At 41.9% G+C, this 21728-nt stretch overlaps 1 protein-coding gene across 1 annotated transcript in view; it reads left to right on the top strand.

The window, feature by feature from the left end:
- Positions 1-21728, top strand: part of kansl1a (KAT8 regulatory NSL complex subunit 1a) — a 45504-nt gene that overhangs the window by 5235 nt on the left and 18541 nt on the right. The window contains exons 3-4 of the mRNA XM_050059323.1: positions 17680-17821; positions 19821-19904. Of these exons, the coding sequence (XP_049915280.1) occupies positions 17680-17821; positions 19821-19904 (226 nt within the window). The remainder of the gene's footprint in view (positions 1-17679; positions 17822-19820; positions 19905-21728) is intronic.

Below are 21728 nucleotides of genomic sequence, written 5' to 3'. Positions count from 1 at the left end.
GCTCTCTCGTCACACAGTGCTTCCTCCTGAGTGGGGCCGAGGCTGAAACTGAACGTTCTGTTTATCTGCAGAGCGAACAAGTGAGCGCCCACAGAGCCGGTGTATGTTTTGATTTAAACTGAAACCAAGGAGGAAACATAGAGTCGGGGTTTGTGGTGGTTTTTGCAGAAGGTGTGGGTTTTATGTTTTTACATGCTGCCAGTTGTGGTGGCAGGTTTGCCTCAGCAGGCGCTTGCAAATGTATTCCATGGGAAGTTCACCTCATCATTTCTGTGTCATTAGTGTTGGGAAGGGGGGAAAAAATACAGCAGGTGGGTCAGCGGTGTTAATGACTTACTGACCTGTGCGGGATTGGGTAGATTATTAACGACAGAGCTGAGAACACTGATTTTTATTATCCTTCTCTGTCTTGACTTTAAACCTTTGACCTAAATATCTTCATAACCTAACAGGAAGCTTGTGTGTGTGCTTGTGTGTTTGTGTGCATGTTGTCTGATCCTAAATTAAGAATATTGATTCTAATGTATTCATCCTGTGTGTGTGTGTGTGTGTCCCATTAAAGGTCGAAAGAAGTGTTGGAGCAGTTTATGTGCTAATTTTTTAGCCTGTCATTTTCAAGGAGAGTGGACAGTGAGCTACATTTATGTGGCCTGAGATTGTTGGAGGAGTGAGGGTCATTATTTTATCATGAATTTAATAGTTTATGGAAACAAAGTTAGAAATAATTGAATTGTTTTGAGTTGTTAAGTTCCCACTGTGCGTATTGTTTCAGATCATTACGTTTCAAATCAAAATTCTACATTTTCTTTTTAAATTTAAAGCCTTAATTCCATGTACTTCAGGTATATAACAAATAAATAAGGACCACAATTAGTAATGTGAGATACTGTAATGTACAATGTTAAGATATAGAAGTAATCATGTACATAGTAAAGGAAAATGTTGCAAGGAGGAAGTATGTTGACTCAAAAAGGCCATCTCATTATGTAAAGGCTATGTAGGTCTGACAGCTGGGCAGTGCACTGTACCATGACTTAAGGTACACATTTAGTAACTAAGCAACCCTGTCTTCTTTGATGTAGATGTTTTATACGAGGTTTAAGCCATAAAATTACACATTGAGCTAATAAAAGCTGTTTAATTGATAACTGTATTTAAGTTAAAGCCCTACCATAAAAGTTTTACTGTAAGGTATGACTTTGAATTTAGCTGGAAAAGCAATTTATCATTCACATCCCATCAAAACAGTTCTTTTATATTGTCCATGAAATTTAGTTATTCCAGGGCTGGGCAATATATCGACATCATATCGATATTGTGACATTAGACTAGATTTCCTTGTTGACTCTGGATATGGTATTATCATAAGTGTTATCTATTCCTTGTTTTTAAAGGCTGCATTACAGTTAAATGATGTAGTTTTCTGAACTTCCAGTCTGTTCTAGCTTTTCTATTTTTAGCCCTTACTCTCTTAGTCATTACCGCCACATTACAGATGAGTATTTAGCAAAAATGTCATTGTGTAAATATTTTGTGAAAGCACCAATAGTCAACACCACAATATCATCTTGATATTGAAGTACTTTGGTAAACACTATCATGATATTTGATTTTCACCAGCCCAGTTTTAGCCCATATAATCTAGAAGAGGTTTGAAAATGGAGACCCTCGGAAGTTGAAGGTGCTTTCCACAATTGGTATATCATCTTTAAATACTCAGGAGTATATTGAATTAGGCTTACCTGTTTGTAATAGTGAATGAGATCTGTCAGAAGTCAGCAACACAAGAGTCGTAATAATAGAAAATGGAAATGGCAACATTTAAAGGAACTTTCTCATTAAATTAGGAATATATTGTTTAGATTAAAACGATACAAATGAATTTGGCTGGTACGAAGTGTACTTAGATAAAATAATCTCGTAAAAATAAATCCCATACTAAGAAAAATGAGGTTAAAAGGTGCATTAATTATAGGTCTATACCTGGTGCTAACATGCATTTCAGTGATACAAACACACGAAGACAGCTGAGACACGTCGCTGATCACACCTGTGTCTATCATGTGTCTTCTAGTTAGTTACTTTTGCTAGTCACGTTTAGGTGATGTCGTGCTAGCCCTCTAAAACCTTCCCATTTTATGGCAAATTTAACGAACTGTGCATGACCTTTAATTTTATTTGCCCTATGGAAGATGTGTTGAATTCTCTGTACAGCGATATCTCCATATGTACTGACACAGCTGCTAACAACCACCACGTCCTGCATTAATCTATTTACACTACAAAAGATGTGTGGTCAAATGCATCACAGTCCATCTCGGCAAATGATTTGAGCGATCACTTTACGATGTGTCTCAGTGGTTTACATTTGTGTTAAGCACTGTCCACTTGTGATCTGATCACCCAAGATGCATGTTAATACCAGGTGTAAACAAGCTCAAGGTGGTAATGATTTATAGTTGAGCGTCGGTCAATTAATTAATTCAGACTGCAACCAAGTAGTCACATTTTCCACTATTTGTGGTGAATATGCAACTAATTTTCATAACTAGGAGCACCAGTGCAGCTTGCAAATATGCTTCCTGTTTTTCACTTGTTTTGATTTTTACAAATCATTGTATTATATCATGTGAAACACCAGGAGGAAGCGAGTGTCGTGTCTGTGTGTGTGTGTGTTGCAAGCAACATTTCGACAGGTGTGTTTCTAAATAGTCACTCCAAGTGTTTGAGTGCACTCTGGGCACAGCTGGACTTTTCATAAATTCAGAGCACATGTGGAATATACTGTACGGTTATTCAGAGCACCACAATCTGTGAGAGGCAGATCGTGTCTTACTGTGATTTCTTTGAACAACCGAACTCTCATTTTAGTGTGGAGCATTAGATTTAATTTACAAATACACACTAGGTCTGCTCTACTTGCTAAGTCTTTGCCCTGCTCCGCCTGTGTTTTCTCCAACGTTAGCGGTGGCTTGACCGCGGAGATGCGAGGGACGGCTAGCTTTTTTTTTTCGGTCAGCCAAACTGGGTCATATTCTGTCCTCCTGTTCTTCTTGATTGTTAAGAGATGGTGTTTCTGCATCAAGCTAGCTGTCATTTGCATCTCCATAGTCAAACCAGCTAGTTGAAATAGTGTGAAATACCTCCACACAGCAGATTCTCTCCTTCGCTCCATGACGTATGACGTATCTCGTGTCGTAGTAGATTTAAAGGGAAGGCATCGCCTCAGGTATATGTTGCATTTTCCGATACCTGATCTATGTATTTTGATGATATCGGGGCCGATATTTGATCCAGATATCGGATCGGTGCATCCCTAAAACCAGCCATCATATTCTGACTTTTATCAGAAATGCATTTAAATGGCGGAGGATACACACATAACTATGGCCGCTTTTCAAAATAAGGTGTTAAGACAGAGATGACTTAATAAATACGTGTGGGGGAAAAAAGATTATATTCACAGGGACTCTAAAACATGTTGCCTGTGTCCCTTACAAATTAAGAAATCTGACTAAATTGTGAGGGAAATTACTTTATTCTTTTGGTTGCTGGAAAAAAAATTGTGCCAATTATGACATTTTAATTAAGGAAAACTCTTGATGACATACAGACTCAATCAAGCAATTTTATTGTATCGATTTGGGACATTGTCAAAATTAAAGTCACACATTTGTGCACCTTGCATTGTGCTGCATTTCTAAATAGTTGTGGTGTAAACATTGGTAAGTTCAGCAGCAAACTTCAGAGCTATGTAGTTAAGAGTTTGTGACCTTTTCCTTTAAGATGAAACAGCACAGTCTGTAAATTATCTATTACTAAAGCTTTTATCAGTAATCCAGTTAGGATGGAGAAAAATATGAATGTGTTGCATTGCATGTGGATTTAATTGGTGCTCCTAAATTTTGTGCTGGTGCTCCTAATCTGGAAACCTGGGTTAGGATTTAACCCATGGTCGTAGCACCTCTCCAGCACAGATTGTTGTGTTGTACATTATCAGATAGTGCTATTGTTGTAAGTTGTATCATGTTCATGCTCTGATGAAAAGCATGCAGCTCTGGTTGTTTGCTGAGCTCAAGCATGAATCATATTTTTTGCAGCCTCCAAAAAGCCCATCTAGTACTACCTACATGTACTTCCACTTTTGAAAAAGCTTCTGGAAGGCGCTGAGGTATTATTGGGATTTAACAGCAGGGATAAGGCAGCTACCTCAGTACAATGGTGACATGACTCCTGCCCAGCTTATTACAGTCATCACTGCGCCTTTCTCTGATCTTGACCATCCTCCCTCTAATGTCCTTAAATTAACTGGGCAAAATTACTGGTAACAAACTCATTTTCTTTCTAATCTGTGCTGCAGTTTATCATCTGTCACAGCAAACATGATGCATCCTGTTCCTGCTTTACCAGAAAGGCAGCCATTGCAAGGGCTTTATTGTAAAGCAGGTACAGATTCTTGCAACCTTAGTCACTGTTGTTAACTGCCACGCCGTCAGCACCTAAGAATAGGTGTTGTTACACCTCAGTGAAGAAGCTTGAGTTAAAGGTTCTGTAGTTGACACTTCACAGCATTAATCTAGTAGTTAACTGCTATGTGCAATGTAAAGATGTAGAGGAGTAATGGAGTCCTGAGCAGAGAATGACATCATGCTACGCCTGTGTGTGTTGTCATGTGATCTTCTCTGTGATTTGCTTTGGTAATCTGGTTTGGACGTGCACATTTTAGTGCATGTAGGTATCCGACTGGCGAGCTCATTGCTGTCACTTTGCTTTGTGCTGAAAACGACAGTTACTGCTGTTACACGGCCAAGTGGCTACCATCTGGTGCCTCCCTGGTTAACATAACTGGCTACCAGTTAGCTCTGTCAGTACTAGGGGTGGGAATCTTTGGGCACCTCACGATTCGATTACGATTACGATTCAGGGGCTACGATTCGATTATAAAACGATTATTGATGCATCTTTAATTTACGTATATTGATGCACTTTTTCACAACACACATTTCTTTTTGTCTCACTGAATAAGCATTCAACACTTGCAATTTTTAAAAACAGCGCATTTATAATAAGAAAGAGCTGAATTCATTTCCATTATATTTTATTAAACATAAATGAAAATGCTTGCAAACTGGAAAGTTACAACTTCGTTGTACGGAACCAAAGGTAACAACAGGTATCTTAAATCACAAGATAAAATGCATAGTTAGAGTAACAAATGATTCGGTGGCGACAGACGTCCACGCATCACATGTAACTGCGTTCCTACCTGCCTTCAACAGTGAGGCCATGACTTCTGTTTTGGTTTGGTTGTAGAGTGTCGGTGAAATAGCGTCGGGATGGGATGGTGTATCTGGGCTCCAGTGTATGCAGCAGTGCTCGAAATCCCTGATTTTCCACGACAGAATAAGGACGCAAATCCTTGGCAATAAATGCCGCGATGGCCTTCGTAATTTGCTTCGCCTTTTCCGATGAGGGTGGCAGCTTTCTAATTGCTTCCTCGATTGTTCTCTGGTCGGTAGCGCCACTAGTTGCCGCAGCAACAACAGCCTGCCGTCTCCCTGACTCCTCTGTCAGGTGGAATCGAGTTACATGGCTTCTCATGTTTGTTGTGTTGCCAAAGTATTTTATTTTAGCACGACACAGCTTACATATAACGTGGCTCTTGTCCAGTTCGCTTCCGCCGTCAGCGTTGTAGAAGCCGAAGTATTTCCACACATCTGCTTTTAAATTAGAAGAAGCTGTTCAGCTCTCACGGCGAGGTAGGTAGCGGTCAGCCATGTTTGTTTTCCTCTGTGGCGTGTCGGCATGTCTGCTCCAGGCGCGCATCCCAAAGTGTCCTGGAGATGACACGTACCGCGTTTCTTAGTTCCGCATTATTTAGAACCTTCTGTATAACTCTAATTAACAGATTTAAATAATCAAAATTTGGACGTTTGTGAATCGATTCAGATTCGTCCACATCCGAATCGCGATGCATCTAAGAATCGGAAATTTCCCCCACCCCTAGTCAGTACTGTTACACTTGTTTAGCGCTGTTTATGGAGTTAGCACCATGAGCTGGTATCCACTGGCTCTGCCACTTTCACAATGGTAACTGTGTCCACGCAACTCATAACACTCATAACACATTGCTAGCATGTTCATTAACCACATTAACAGACCAGGTGTACTACAGTAGTCAGGCATGTGTGGTTAAATATAATACAGCTGAAGTTACTAGCCCCTTTACACTGCTTCTTCAAGGCGAGAATTTCACACCATTATTCTGCCTCTTTTTGCTGTATAAAAGGTACAATCATGGAGTGGAGGGGCAGAGTTGTCTCACCTTCAAGCCAGCATCGGCGGTGGTATCAACACCGAAATGATGTCTGTGTAAATGGGACACTAGGCAGGACCTGATTATGACGGCGCTGGTGTTAATCTTTGACAACGTGTTATGCGTGTCACTCACCACCGGAGGTTTAAAAAGTAGTTTGCAGCTAACAGAGGCAGAAAAATCTTAGCACATTGGAAAAACAATGAGGTGCGGGAGCTCTTACCCTCCAAGCAGAAGATGAGATCAGTCGCCAGGTAAAAGAGCCGGTAGATGATTGTTATTGCCATGTTATGACATTGTTATTGTTGATCAGTGTGCCAAAGCATATGTCATATGTCACACTAGAGTCAGACGCTGTTGTGTCACTTGTCATGCCCATCACGCCATATGCTTTTTTTGCTTCCGCAATGCCGGCATGCTGTCTACAATCACACACTGGAGTGACATCATGCCACTGTTGTTTGGTCCATTTTAGAAATGCTAAAATGGAAAGGAGGCATAAAGAAGGGACTTCACAGCGCCTCTATAGTGCGACCTCTGTGTTAAAATGGCTACTGATAACTGTACTACAGTAGCCCATGAGGGCCTCTGGCCATGTGTAGGGCTTATTTGTTGGTTATTACACCACAGAACATTTGAAGAACAAACACTTTGAATTCATTTTATAATTAATCTAGTTGACTGATTAATTAATCAGTAACTCTGATCTTTAGATGCTGACCCACATAGCAGCCTGCTGAAGCAAATTTTGAGAAGTGCCCTCCCTGCAGGAGATGTGTTAAGCAACCCAATGTCATTTTTCACTCATAAAAATAACCCAGAACTGAGCGCACTTGACAACTGGTTGAGCCATGTTTTATGAGGACAAGAGTCTTGTTTTTTGGCCTGTATTACTTGCCACACTATACAGCAACGTTATGCAATCTGAGCACAATAAACCAGGCTCAGAGAGCGACGTTAATGTGCGCAGATGTTCTCAAATAAGCCATGTTCGAAAGTTATTGTGCTGCTGTCACAGAAGCATCCGTTACTCAGAGGTTTGCAAATGTTTGCCAAGTGGTAGCACATGTAAACCTAATAATTCTCTGTACAGCGAGTGAAAGCTGCCTTGGAAATTTAAAACTGCTCATCTGTAATGCCTCTGCAAGCAGCCGTCTGATGCACATTGTATAATCATCCATCTGACAGCGAGTAAAAAACAGGTTCTCAGCTCCCAACCCTTTCCTCAATGTGAACACGTTAGTCCTTCAGGAAGTAGGGTGTGTGTATATAACCATAATGCCACATTCTCACAACTGACATTTTGTCTCAGTTACCAATTAATGGCTTACAGCACTACACCAGTCAACACTACAGACAATGTAATGTCTTCTTCAGTCCCAAGCACCTCAATTATTTAACGTCAGCAGCTGAGTTGACAGCAGTGTGGAAAATAACCTATTTGGGCTGCTTGTTTGGATGCAGTGCGTTGCTTACAACTAATCCTGTCATCCCTGTCTATACTGTAGACGTGGTTTCCCGTATCTTAGAGGATTGGGGGCTAGCCAACATCTGTTGTCGTGCTTATGCTGCAGGGCCTTTCTGCTCTAGCCAGTGTGTCTGTCTGTGAATGTGACGTCCACAATGGCCTCTAGCAGGGTGTGGGTGCTGCTAGCTTCAGAGATGAAGTCTGCTTTTATTCTAGCTGCAAATTGACATAGACGGTTAATGCATCACAATTACATATTCACGGAAAGTGTGTTTATTTAGGCATGTTACATGGAGCACGGGTTGTTCTCAAACGAGTGGGCACAGTTTCTTGTTTCTGAGGCAACAATAATGCTCATCAGGAAATCTCAGAGCTTACATAATGGCTCATAGACAGAACAATGAAAATGTCGGGAATTTTGTTATCTGACCAGCACTAAAATGCACCGGGTTCTGCAGGCTTTTTGTCTGTCAGATGATAAAACTGGGGCTGGATGATCCAGAGTCCGCAGAGTCTGCCTGCTGCTCGTGAATTAGGGTAACTAGGTTGGCTGAGACTACAGCGTGCCTTTCATGCTTATGGCTCAGCATTACTCTGCAGTCTGAGTAGCTTAGATATGTTTTTTTCCTTTTCTCATTCCTACGTGAGTGAGTGTGTGTGTGTGTGTGTGTGTGTGTGTATTTATGTATGTATGTGAGTGCCTGTATAGGTTTCTGTCCCGTTTGACACATCTGGATGTGTTTAGCTCGGCCCAAGTTCCTCAACACGAACCCACAGGCGTTACATAACCCCCCTCTTTTATGTAATGACTGCTGCAGCTCTCTGGCTGAATTTGCCCTCTCTAGTTTTTCCTGCCCCACACCCTGTCGGCCTGCGTCGCTCACAATCCCGGCTCCCGAGCAGTTTTTTCCTGTTCGTGATGAGTTTAACCAGCTGTCCTGTGAAACTCCAGCCAGCCACCCTGGCACATCAGAATAAAACCTGAAAAATAAAGCAATTATCACTCGCTCCTAAATGTTTCAGTGTCTGGGTAATTTTCAGCTCTTTTAATGTGCTTTTGAAAATCCTTGACTCTAGAGAACAAATAAATTAAAATGACAGCTGCTGCTTTGATTTCCCTTGTTCTTGTTACTAAGCATGAATGATGACTGAATGGTTTGTGAAGCGTACTTGCAAAGTGATTTTATTTTTCGTTTCATATGGAAAAGCAGAATGTCTGTAGGCCTTTCTGTTGCTTCACCTCTCGTCATAATCGTGTTCCTCTGGCGGATTTCTGTTCAGACAGCTCAGGTTTCAAAATGTGAACATGGGTATGATGATGTGGAAATCATGGAGTCATTAGTTGTCACTTAATGGACATAAAAACAAGATAATTGCCTTGTGTAACTCGGATATTGGCTCAGTTAGGCCAGTGCTGATCAAGTGTCCCCCCCTCCCCACCATGTTCTGAGTTATTATTGAGTATCTGTTCCCTCTGATGTATGAAGCCACACAGTGCACTCAAAAGGAAGTTGTAGGTTTGTGAAGCGTTGAACTATTGTGGCAGGGTGGTTTGGATACCCTTACCCTCTCCTCTTGGCCTCCCTTGCCAAAGTGTGGACTTCCAAATCCTGTTTTTAATTAATAGCAGCACTTTAGAGTTGTGGCACATCTGGTAAACCTCACTGGAACAAGGGAATTAGGACAGATCCAAGCTGCACATTCAGCTACATCTCAGAACTGTGCATTATTTTTTTAGCATGCTGTCTGGGTCCAGAAATGAGAAGCAAGTGTAAGATGGACACAAGCTGGACAGCTACATATTTTGTGCTGTTGAGAGGCAGCTCCATTCACCCCCTCCTCTGTATTTACTGATAGTTACTGTGGTCTATGCTGACTGTTCTTGCTGTGTTGTGCATAGGAACTACAGGAAACATGTTTGACAAGCATCAATATTTTTTTAATTGAAACTTTTTATGTATTGTATATCTATTGATTTTCCATAAATTAAAGCTAATATGACTTAAATCATCAGAACAGAAAAATAAACTCTCATATTTTGGAAGATTTTAAATGATGTCACATGCCTTGGGCAGGGTTCCCACTGGTCCTGGAAAATCTGGAAATTCTTGTGTTGACCTGGAAAATTTTGTCAACATTCTCTTCTTTTCTTGTAGCTGAGAATGAACTACAAGGCTTCCTGTCAGAGCTTCCCATAACACAGGGCTAAGTCATGTTCAGGATCTTGTTAACGTTCAGATGGTAGTTTATGTACGAGAGTATTTTGAATAGGCTGCTCTTGGCCATGTCGTGGCAGTGCTGTGAATCTGTGAATACACTCTTTAAGTCGTGTCACATGGTTGCACATGCAGGTTGGCTGACATCAAAACTAAACTCTGAATAATGTGAAGTGAAGTTGTTTGGATGAGCGGTTCTTGAGAAACCCAGAGCAGTCGGCTTGTTCCAAAGAAGCATGTTTTGAAAGGGTACTGCACCAGTATTAATAAAGTGAAGTGCTGTACATCTGGTGGTGTGTGCTTTTTTCCTCCACCAATAGAGTGCTGCAGGGATGGTGGGGTTTTTTTGTAGGCTGACGTGGAACTTAGTGTCACCCTGGTTCCCTCGTCAAGGAGCCTGTGGCATTCTTCCTTTTGGATTATTGCAGAAAAAAGTTGTGAGGCAAACAAACCTTTATCATACTTAAATGTTTTGTTTCAACGCCATGTTTGTGATTTTTGAAGCCTAAATGTAATCGCTAAAGTGCTAAAATGCTAACTCACAGCTGCACCACTCTATTGGTCATAATTTGTAAGCATGTGAGAGATGAGTTACAGCCATAGACTGCATGTCTTTATAGCAGGGTCCCACATAGTGACCAGCCTCCCTTACTTCGGAATGGGAGTCTGGGGACATTCATCTTTCGTTTTGTAATAGAAATGGGCGGGGATATCCAGACCACGTGATGGCGTTGCCATAGGTACGGCACGTGTGTTACATGTAACAGAGGCGTTGCAGCTCTGCAATATAGCTGAATCAAATGAAGTTATATCCATTTTAATCTCTTCGTGCGATGCACTGAACACTTCCTTTTCTGTTGTACTACGGACAACAATTTGGGGAACAGCAATTCCGGTGTAGGCAGCTGTAAGGCAAAGCTAGTCAGCCATTCGTCGTGGAAGTATGGAAGTACACGGATTTGGATCCAATCACATCACTGCCGCTGGGAGCCAGCACTAGTTCTATTACAACTTTCCTATGGGAATGTCCACAGACGCTGTATGATGCAGTAGATCATCACTGAAATGTCCTGGAAAAAGATCTCTTGAAAAGAGTGGGAACCCTGCTTGTGTGTTCCTGTTTAAAAACTGTTGCAGGTAGAATTTTCTGATAAAACTGCTGCTTATAAAATACAGCAGCAAACATATAATAGTGCAGCAAAGTGTCACTGTAGTGGAGTGAGCTAAGGTTTATGGGTTTGTCAGAGCCCTTGTCTCTGATTACTTACATCTCTTTCATACAGGAGACCTGCATGTATACGCTCTGCTGAACATCTGCTCACGGTGCTGAGTGATGAAGGGATGAACAAAAAATGGCAGAGCAGATGATTGTTTATTGAGAGTTACATATAAAGTACACGGCATAATTACACTGCTTCTTACAAGCATCAAGCATAGAAAGTTAATCTCCTTCCACCAGCCAGTTGTGTGTCCATATGGAGAGGAAGTACTCCCCCCTGCAGTATTAACCAACACACACAATAGAGTTGAGGAGGGCAGAAACACATTGTTGACAAAAATGTGCTTGATTTGGCACATAAATGGCGAAAGAAATGGGATTTTGTGCGTCCCTCTCTCCTAGCACAATATGAAAAGAGCTAGCAGCTAAAATAATGTCAGGGTCTTTGAAAGTGAAAATTGGTTCACGTAGCTTGAAGGAGCGTCACGTGTCTTCCCTGTTGATGGTAAATTTCCAGTGGAAAGGTATATCAGGTGTGGATGGGTCAGCTGGCTCAGGGGCCAGCTCTCAGCCCAGGGGCCTGTCAGTTTTTGGCGGAGAGCTAGGCCACGTGTTTTGAGCGGTCGTGTGGGTTTTGGTGGGGACAGTATGGTACAGGGGAGCACCAGCACCATGCAACATATGTGCTGCATCCAGAGAAGCACCACAATGGAGAATGTGCTGACAGCAACAAAACGACGGCTGTAGTGATTGCCGCTGGTGCTTTGTGTGTGTGGGAGTCGGGGGGAGGAAAATATGTCCTGGTTAGGGGGGGATGGAGCTCTAGTGTGCGGAGGGGGGGTTTCTCAATGCTGCTAGCTGGCCCCTCCTCCTCATCCTCCTCCTCGTCACTCTGACGATTAAGGTCATCGGACTTGTAATGGCCTCTGTGTTTATATTGTACTACAGTTTTAGCTCTTCCTACTTCCTTTTCACTGTAATCTACTCTAGTGGTTGGCAGCTGTTGTCCACGGCACCTTAAGAACTGATGTGTTCTCTCTCTTCACTTGTTCATTTTAACTCACTTGGCATGTCAAGTCTAAATTAGAGGCCTTTGCAACAAAGCAAGTTCAACATACCGAAGATATCTTCTCATTATCTGGTTTCACTAACACTAACGCTGGCCGTCTGGAGAAGCAGTATAACAAAGCTGGTTATCAACCAGTTCAGTCGGCTCTGGGTTTTTGTATCCAGCCACGAGTGTGTTCATGTGAAAGAGGCTAAAGTACTTAACATAATATTAGATGATGATAATAATTATCAGGGATGTCCCGATTAAGTGGGGGTTTTTTTTGCCCTCGATCTGAGTCATTTAATATTGAGTGTCTGCCGATAACAAGTCCCTATCTGACACCTCAAGTTTTCTAGATATCACAGCTGAACACTTCTAGTACATTTAAGTTATTAAAATCAGTCCAATGTATATGTTTGTCAATTCTGCAATGCATTAAGAAAAATAGTCCCTGCATACAGTCTGTTCCTTAATGTTTATTTATAAAGTTTTTACAAAATAAAGAGGTTTAAAAAAAACAAACCTGTCCTTTAACTGTTTGGCCTTGTTGCTGTCTCAAGGAAATGTCACTGTCCCTTTAAGAGAGTGTCCTAGTCTGCAGTGTTTGTTGCTTCAGTGCAGAATTTTATTTAGTGTTGATTTTCTTTTTCTGTACATCTTTTGCACAGATTAGGCTACATTAATATGAATCTCATATGTGCTTTTTGCTCTGGGCACTTTTGTTGCACAGTGGCGGGGTGAGAGTGTTTTTTGTTGGTTCTGTCTCTTCTCTGGCTGTGGTTGGATGAACACCATGTACCATAAACGCACAAGACTTTCACACTGAGCTGAAATGAACGAGTGCTCATAGTTTTGGCAAAAAACATAAATTAACAATCTCGTGCTGCCTTTTTGCTGTTGGTTATGGCGTGCTGTGTTTTGCTGTGGGCGGGGCTCAGACCCCGCTCTTAAACACACACAGGAGCTTTAGACTCGTCTCATGTGTGTCTGCATGAAAGCTTTGCGAGTAAAAACACCTGTGACAGCTCACTTTAAACAAAGAATCGGATCCTCTATGTAGCCCAATATTCACGATCCTGATCAGTTAATAAATGCGTTGATCGGCCCCGATTGTATCAGAACATCACAACTAATTACGTGCGGGAATATTCTGTTTCAGGGACAGCTAAAGTCATATTAATCGTAGTAAAATGTAAACGACAGCCTTTAATCTTACGACAGAATAAAATGATGTAGAAACAGTAGCAGTTATTTCCAAATATATAAAGTAGGCCAAGAATATGTGTAGGTTTTATAATATTTCTTAAAGGCATACAAAGCAGGATTATCGGTTACTGCTTGTCAACGCACTTGCCAGTGAAAATAAAAGTTAAAGCCATCCCCAGATTCACTCTTGATATATTTGCGTTTTTTGGGTGCTGTCTCTTGGGTGCCTTATGCTTATAGTCTGGCACCTGGTCGCGACCTTTTCATAGAGCCCTGACCTCACCTGAGCACATTAACGTTCCCAACACAGAAAATAAGAAAGTGCAGGCAGAGGGCAGTCTCTGTAGATCAACACACTGACACACACTTAGTGGGTCACAAGTGATGATTCAGAGTGATCACCTCTCTAAGAATCTATACATTGGTCCTGCACAGTGTATCTTTGGGTATAGACTGAGTATTCTTTGCTTTTTAGTTGAATAAGGAAGAAACAACTCTGAATATGTCACATAAAAACATTAAGACATAATGCCAGACAGTTTGTGCGACTGAAGAGTGGGAAAGTAGTTAATGACTGTTGAGGTCTCTGTGGCTGAACTGCTGCATTTATAATTTACAGGAGCCAATCAACAGTATGTGGATTATTTTTCTAATAAAACACAAGCTTTAGTTTTTATTTTCCAGTTCTCATCACTCAGGTGTCTCGTGTTATTCTGAGCTGCAGTGATGAATCAGAGTGTAAAATCAGACACACTGTCCGCGATCACTCCGGGGATGAAAAAGTAAACGGTGCACAATAACAATGCAGCTAAAATCATCATTATGTGTTCAGTGTCGTGAACAATCTGTTTTAAAACCTGAGTGGAAATAAAAGGCCTGGAAAAATAATGTTCTGTTCGGGACTTTTGTCCACGTTGGGATATTTTTTCAGTGATCTGATTGGTCAGTGATCAGGGTGTTGACTGGTTGTGATCAGATCCTCTAACATTGACCCGCTCTGGAGCAGGTTAGCTGTTAGGCATAGGTTACCATGATGATTTACCTGCTAAAAACTGAATCAACTTCATGGTACTGAAAACTGAGGGTTAACCCTGGAGTCACCTTGCTAACCCCGCACCCTGCTCTGTAGTACGGGCCTTAGACCTCATCCTCATGATTCAGCCCAGAAACTGGAGGTGGGATCCACCGTGCTGTGCATTCTCCTTCAACCTTAATTCCCCCCTTTCTTCATCAGGTCTTGGCAGGGGTGGAAGAGGTACTCAGATCTTATGCTCAAGTAAAAATAACACCACAGTGTTGAAATACGCTGTTACATAAGATGTTTTCTCATATGAACCCGGACAGTGTCTGGAGAATCAGGTCTGGACGTTGTCCGGAGTTTCAGGAGATAATCTGTGTCAGAAGCGTTCTCACCGACTTGACATACTCTGTTTGGTTTAGGCGAAGGGTGGTGCCTGGGTGGTATGTATAGGAGGCAGGACATGATGTGTGCTACACCCAGTTATGTACCTGGTTCATAATTTGGTCATAAACAACAGAGTCTCTTGCCGTTTCTTAAATTCATCTGATGATTTCAGCAGTTCCTGAATCTCGTCTCGTCACCAGTGAGACATTGTTAACGCTGTCTTTGTGTCAGTGACCCGTCCTCTTCACCCTGGGATGTTTGTTTTCCTCCAGTTTCATGAGAGTCTCGTGGCAGAAACGTCAACATGCCCACTTGATCTTTGTGAATCCTCAGGACAATTACCTGCTCTATTCACACATGGGTTCAATCGGACTTTGTACGAGGGAGCTGGCAGGATAAAGTCTGTTCAGTGTCCCAATCGGCTGATCGGGCATTGGCGTTCTCACATACAGCTCCTCTGGGCAACGTCTAGATAATTTCAAGTTTGCAGTGCATGCATGAAGGAGACTATACTCTGTTAAAAAAAAAAGTGTTTTATGATTATTGATGCATTCGTGTGTTCATTACTTTAATGTTGCAGCTGGAAATGTGTGGCTACTCTCAATTTTTTTTGTATATATTTTATACTGCTGTGCAGCTTGTGAGTTTCCCCCTGGTGATCACTAAAGTCTTGTTGACACTAACACCATTATTTGTTCATTATATTTTGTATTATAAATCTGAATCCAGAAAGTAACTGAAGCTTAGACAAATGTGGTGCAGTAAAAAGTTCAATATTTGCCTCTATAATGTAGTGAAGTAGAAGTATAAAGAAGCAGAACATGTAGATGCTCCAGTACAGTGCAGGTACCCCAGAATGATACCTTAGACATTGCTTGAGTAAATGTACTCACTGTAGTTACTTTCCAGCTCTGGGTCTTGGTGTCTCTTTCCTGTGCCTTTTGTAAAGAGCCTTATTCTCCTCTGAAAGCAGGCCAATGTTGAGACATGTTCTCCGTCATAGAGAACATGAATCAGCTTAAGATCATTTTCCAGTTCGCCCCGAGGGGCATCGCACCTGGCCCATTCTCCCTTTTGGTAGGTGGGCTGTCCACTCATCACTGCACCCGGGCTCAGGACTAATTTGTGCAGTAGCTTGTGCGACACACTTTGCGCCACCACCAGTGTTGTTTTTGAGACGAGTCTCCATGGGGACTCACGGATGCAAATGAATTGTCAGTGCATTGATCTGATGCACCAGCCATGGGCGTGTTCAGGAGTGTTGCAGTGTTTAGTGAACATTCACCACTGAGTGTGTAAGATCAGCACACGTGTGTTTGTCTGTGCAGAACAGGAGTGAGTCTGTGGAATAGCAACGGGACATGCTAGTAGCAGGTAACACTGCAGCCGTGTTTGCAGTAGTGTCCTTGATGCTGTATTGCAGTGAACAAGCCATAGATTGCTAAAGGTTGCGGCTGAGCAAAGGAAGGAATCAAGACATCTTTCATTGCACTGATTGGTGGCTGATGTCTGCGTCAAAGCCACAATAACTCTCCTTCCGCTCAGCTCCACAATAAGACAGGATGCCTGGTTGGATTATTGGTTATCCCAGTGTCTGCCGCACTGTTCCCTGACCCAGCCCCACCCCCTCCAGCACCCTGTGGCCTGTAGATTGCTTTTAAAGCCCGTCTGTTCCTCTCTGGGCTGCCAGAGCTTTCCCAGTCCTTGTTGTCCCTCTTTTTACTCCCCTCTTCCTCCCCTTCTCCGTCTCTTCAGCAGTAGCCTTTTCTCGACTTCCTCCATCCTGGTGGAGCTCTGAAAATTGAAAACAGAGACGGGTGTGGGGAGGAGAAAGCGCAGAGGAGTGCAAGGTCTATCTTTGTCTGCCATCTGAGTCATTTCTTTTTTCATTGTTCAGCCACGGTCACTGCAGCCCGTATTTTGATGAAACGGCGCCCTCTGTGGTCGCTGCTGCACGGTGCAGGAGCAGACATTTTCCTCTCATGTCTGCCTTTGAAATGCCCATTCTGTGTGTCATACTGGTAAAATGGAGTACTCTGCTCCCAGCTGGCACTCACTGCTCGCCATCAGGCAAATCATTGCAACAAAAATCCCCATTTGTATATTTCTCCCACTCTTGTGATGCGTCCTTGATCATGTTGTTTTTTGATAAGAAGGATTTTCCAGGTGCCTGCAGTTGCCATTGCTGGGAGCTTTTGTATAATGCTGATTCACTGACCTCTGCAGTCTGACGGGGGAAATGCTCGGAGGCTCAGAAGTGCTCAGAATGATCAGTTTTAATGTTTCATTAATATCTCATCTCAGTGTTTGACAGGACGATTCATGTCCTTCAAACCTGTCTGCACACTACTCACAACTGAATAATAATTCTGTGTGGAAGAATTAATTGACTGTATCTGACTGACATTCTAAAGGAAACAATCAAATTAATTAAGTCAATCCCAGGTCCTGTGAGTCCACAGTGACGTCTTCAAATGTCTTGTTTTATCTAAGCAACAACCCACAGATATTCACTTAACAGTGACATTAACAGAGAAAAGCAAATCATATTCACATGTGAAAGGCTGAATACAGAATTTGGGGGTGGAAATATTGCTCCAACAATGACTGAGAGATTAATCGATTATCAGAAAAGTTGTTCACCTGACAAACAATTACTCTGCTTATCTCTGAAGCTGTATTTAATCATTACATTTGTGCTTTTCATGGTGAATAGGCTTTTTGTGGCTCACGTTAATCCAGAACGTCATCTGGTCACCTTTTGAAAATGAGCACTCACGCCCCTTTTTGTCCCCCAGATGGAAGCGGGCAGAGAGTCGCTACACCGTGGAGAGAGCCGCCATCATCAGCCACTGGAACTGGCTCCAGGCCCACATCTCGGACTTGGAGTACCGCATCCGACAGCAGACCGACATCTACAGACAGATTCGCGCCAGCAAGGTCAGTTCCACTCTCTTGTGTTGGACACTGTTGTATTCTAGGGTTGAGTACTGGTCACACTTGAACTGATGCAGGTACAAACACATGGAATTTTTCAGTGCTTCACTCTCTCCACAATAACAAAGATGTTGTTTCAGTTGTTCAAAAAAAAAAAAAAAAAATCCAAACTTGTCAGTGTCAACATTTGTATTTATTTAGAATATTTTTTATTTACAACACTGCCCAAAATAAAAAACCCTTCATTACCTCCCTCCCCCAAACCTGTCCCTACAACCCCCAGCCTGTCAGTCTGTCACCAGGGCATAGTGTGAGAACATTGTTGTGCGCGGTGGGAGACACACACACACACACACACACACACACACACACACACACACACACACATACACATAGGGACACCCAACCACACGGTAAATTAAGGACCAAAAGAAATGTTTCAATACGAAATTAACTGTACTTTAAGTTATGCTGAGCGATCGCACTTCAACAAAAAATGAAGTTTGTGTCAACATGTTGATATTTAATCAGGAATAAAACTGAAACTGAAGTCGGGGAGCTGTCAGGTACATTTCAAACATTGCAGCAAGTGTGGTCTGTGGTGAGCATTGAACCACACGTGGGTCTGCTTTCTCCTCACCTCAGCCCTTGTCTCCTTGCACAATGTAGTGTGAGGTATATCGGTTTTGCATAATATGTGTTTACTGCACATCTGTTTACTTCCTGTCAAATGTACAGTAATGTTACCTGTGCCTCCAACATCAGTGATCACTTTTCTCCGTTAGCTTTGTATATATTGTTCATAGTATGTACCAGTGTCTGAAATTGACTTGTTGACCTACAGGCCAAGGTGGCTGCTAGATGAAAGAATCCACAGGCCAAAATAATAACTTGCACATTACGTACGTACATTGATTAAGATAATGAGGTATTATGTTGAATACAAACTTTAACAAAAGGTCAGAACAAATAGGTTTCCTCTGGTAAGCAGTGATACAGTGGAAATGTCAAGGGCTTTTATTGTGAAAGGTAAGAACAGAAGAAGTGAAGCTAATGTGCTGCTGCTGAAGATGTGGGAAGAAATAAAGAGTTTGCCGTCTTGGTTCAGACCATGGAGGCCTCTGTTACTTGAGTTTGGGCACGACGCTAGCTAGCTGCAGACTGGCGGCAAGTGATAGTTTAGCGGATCAGCTGATGTTCTGTACAGTAAACAGTGTCGCAGAATAAGGAGCGCTCGAGACGGTCAGTTGCACAGCATCATTTAGACGTGTGTGTTACAGACAGCACAGGTGCAGCAGAGCAGTGCGCCCATCATGACACCAAAACGCAGCACAGACTCTGAGCATTGTTGTAGTAACAACTATTTTGGAACAAACATTTACCCACCAGTGTGGTGGATAGCCTTCTGAGATTTTACTTGCCAAACAGAAAATCTACCCACATTTGGCACCATGGTATTTACTGATTGTCAGCTAACGTTACTCACTCAGTGTAGCACCACTGTTAGCCTGATTTTCAGAGCTTAGCTAACATTAGGTTGCTATGGCTCTTTTTAACATTCAGTGCTTGCTGGTGCTGCCAAAAATGAAACTGACTGATGAACACTGTCTTGCAGAAGCGAACAGTAACGCTCTGTAGAGCTGACAGCCCTCCTCTTAATCTGCTTTTCTTCATTGTAGTAGTCATGTAGGCGAGCTAACCAGCTGACCTTGCTGTGTAAAGCTAACTGTGGAAAGTGAAGTAAGTAACTTAAGAATGAAAAAGCGCTGTGATCCCAGAGGTTGGAGGCAAAGGTAACATTACCATAGAGTTGTTTGGAAGTATACAGATTCATATAAAAGTTATACATCACACTACATTGTGCACGTACTCGATGTAACAAGCTGCAGGGTTACCCCACCCCATTAAATACTAGAATATAATGTAGCTGTTTCTCTGTTCTGTATCCTCCTTATATTTGTCTTTGTTGTGGAGGTGTAACACTCATGTTTTGCTTCTGCAGGGCTCGGTGGAGTTGGGTGGTGTTTCCCCCAGCGGAGCGCCTGGCGGTGGGACAGAAGTGAAGACAGAGCCTGTAAATACTCAGGTAAATGTGACACAGTGAAAGTAAAGTGGGTTGTGTTCCTGTACAGCTGTGCTTTGGCCATATTCTGTCTCCTGGGGATAAACCAAATTAATTTGTGTAGTCTGCAGCCTCTTAGTAGACTCATCAATTAGGATTAATTTAGTTTAAAGTTCTTAAATCTGGCTCTCATGTGCAGCATCTCTTACTGAGTAGTCAACATTTAGTGCTACATCCTAGTCAGACAGTCTCAGCAGGCTCTCGGGCGTTCTTTGTGATTATTGAGGCAAAAATTACTAAATTTACTTGTTTTTTTTTATTAGGTGATTATGGTAATGGTTTCAGTGTTGCAAGGCTATTAGAGGGAAAGACACCCATGTTTAAAGAACTCATAGTTAATGTGTAATAAATTACATTAAGAGCAAGAATGAGCCTTAAAAAAATCCAGCTGAGATTTCTTGCAACAGTGGCTCACCAAAAACAAAATCTTAAAGCTTCAAACATTCTCTTGAATAACATGTCAGCCTATTTCAGTTTACCTACCCATGAAGTGTGAAAATAATGAATGCTTGTTATAAAAAGACATTGAATCAATCAGTTTTCAATATTTAAATGCATGCAGTTCTCAGCAAATGTTAGATTAAACCAGGTCTTTAACTGTCTGAGTGTTGGGTGATATATCAGCGAGCTGTTGACTGTTCTTTGTACTTTGAGGTTTATTCATAGATACCTGATAATCAATGAGGCATTCAACATGTTCTTGTCGATCAAAGCATCTGGTGGAAATGAAATGTGAAATGTTCACAGGAAATTGTTCCTTTTTATCAGTCCCTCAGGTCTGAAATGAATCAGACGAAAGAGCTTTTTGTGTAATAAGCGCCGTCAACAACAACATTCATATCCAAATAATTGCCAAATAATTTATTACAGGATGAGCCTGTTTCTCTGGATGTGTTTGAACTGTTTACACCAATGTTTGTCAGTCTGCAGGTGTGGCCTCAGATCTTACCGGACAACTGTTGGGATTAGTCAGACAGTCAGTTTTTACTTTGACCTTGTTGAATACTACGAGTCTTATTGATTTAAATGGGACCTATTATGATCATTTTAATTATATTCTTGTGTTTTTGGCTTCTCACAGAACATATTCACATGCTTTAATAGTCAAAGAACACTTTCTATTCCTCACACTGTCTGAGCTGGAACACCTGTATTCACCCTCTGTCTGAAGCTCCTTTTAAGGGCCTGTCTCTTTCAGTCGCCCTCCTGAAAACAGCCCAGTTAAAATCCTCACAACCAAACAGGAATAGGATCTGAAATCAGGGAGAAATTAACAACTTAATCAAACCAAGACTACATGTTTCCCTGACGGTAGCATGTAGCTACATGTAGCAGTCAGAGGTCGCATTAACTGAATATTTCCCGTCATTGACAAACATTTTTATTTGCAGTGATGGAAAAATGTAAATGTGGTCTGTCATTTCAACAGATTAGAACACAGAGGGCAATCTGCTGTAACTTTTAATAATCATTAATATCACCCCTTGATGTCATGTACCTGACCTCATTGTGTAGCTGGCTCAAGCCAAAGAGGGTGCACCTTTGTTTTAGCCCTCACATTGATGAACTTTGTCACTACATACCATTGCAAAATGTCATGGCAGATGAGTGTGTGGAGTTTCTTTAAAAAAACAACAACAACAAAACCGTAATTGTGAGGTGAATAAAGAAGGGCTGGTCAGCTTATTGTCTGCCTGGTGAGCACGAGCTAACACAGCAGTGTCTAACATCCGACACCGAGTTGTTAAACAGATGCAACAAACTCATGTCGACACCAAAAAGGCTCGA

The sequence above is a fragment of the Epinephelus moara genome, chromosome 13 (genome assembly GCF_006386435.1).
Source record: "Epinephelus moara isolate mb chromosome 13, YSFRI_EMoa_1.0, whole genome shotgun sequence".
NCBI classification, from domain to species: domain Eukaryota; kingdom Metazoa; phylum Chordata; class Actinopteri; order Perciformes; family Serranidae; genus Epinephelus; species Epinephelus moara.
This window is presented reverse-complemented; position numbering and strand designations above follow the sequence as displayed.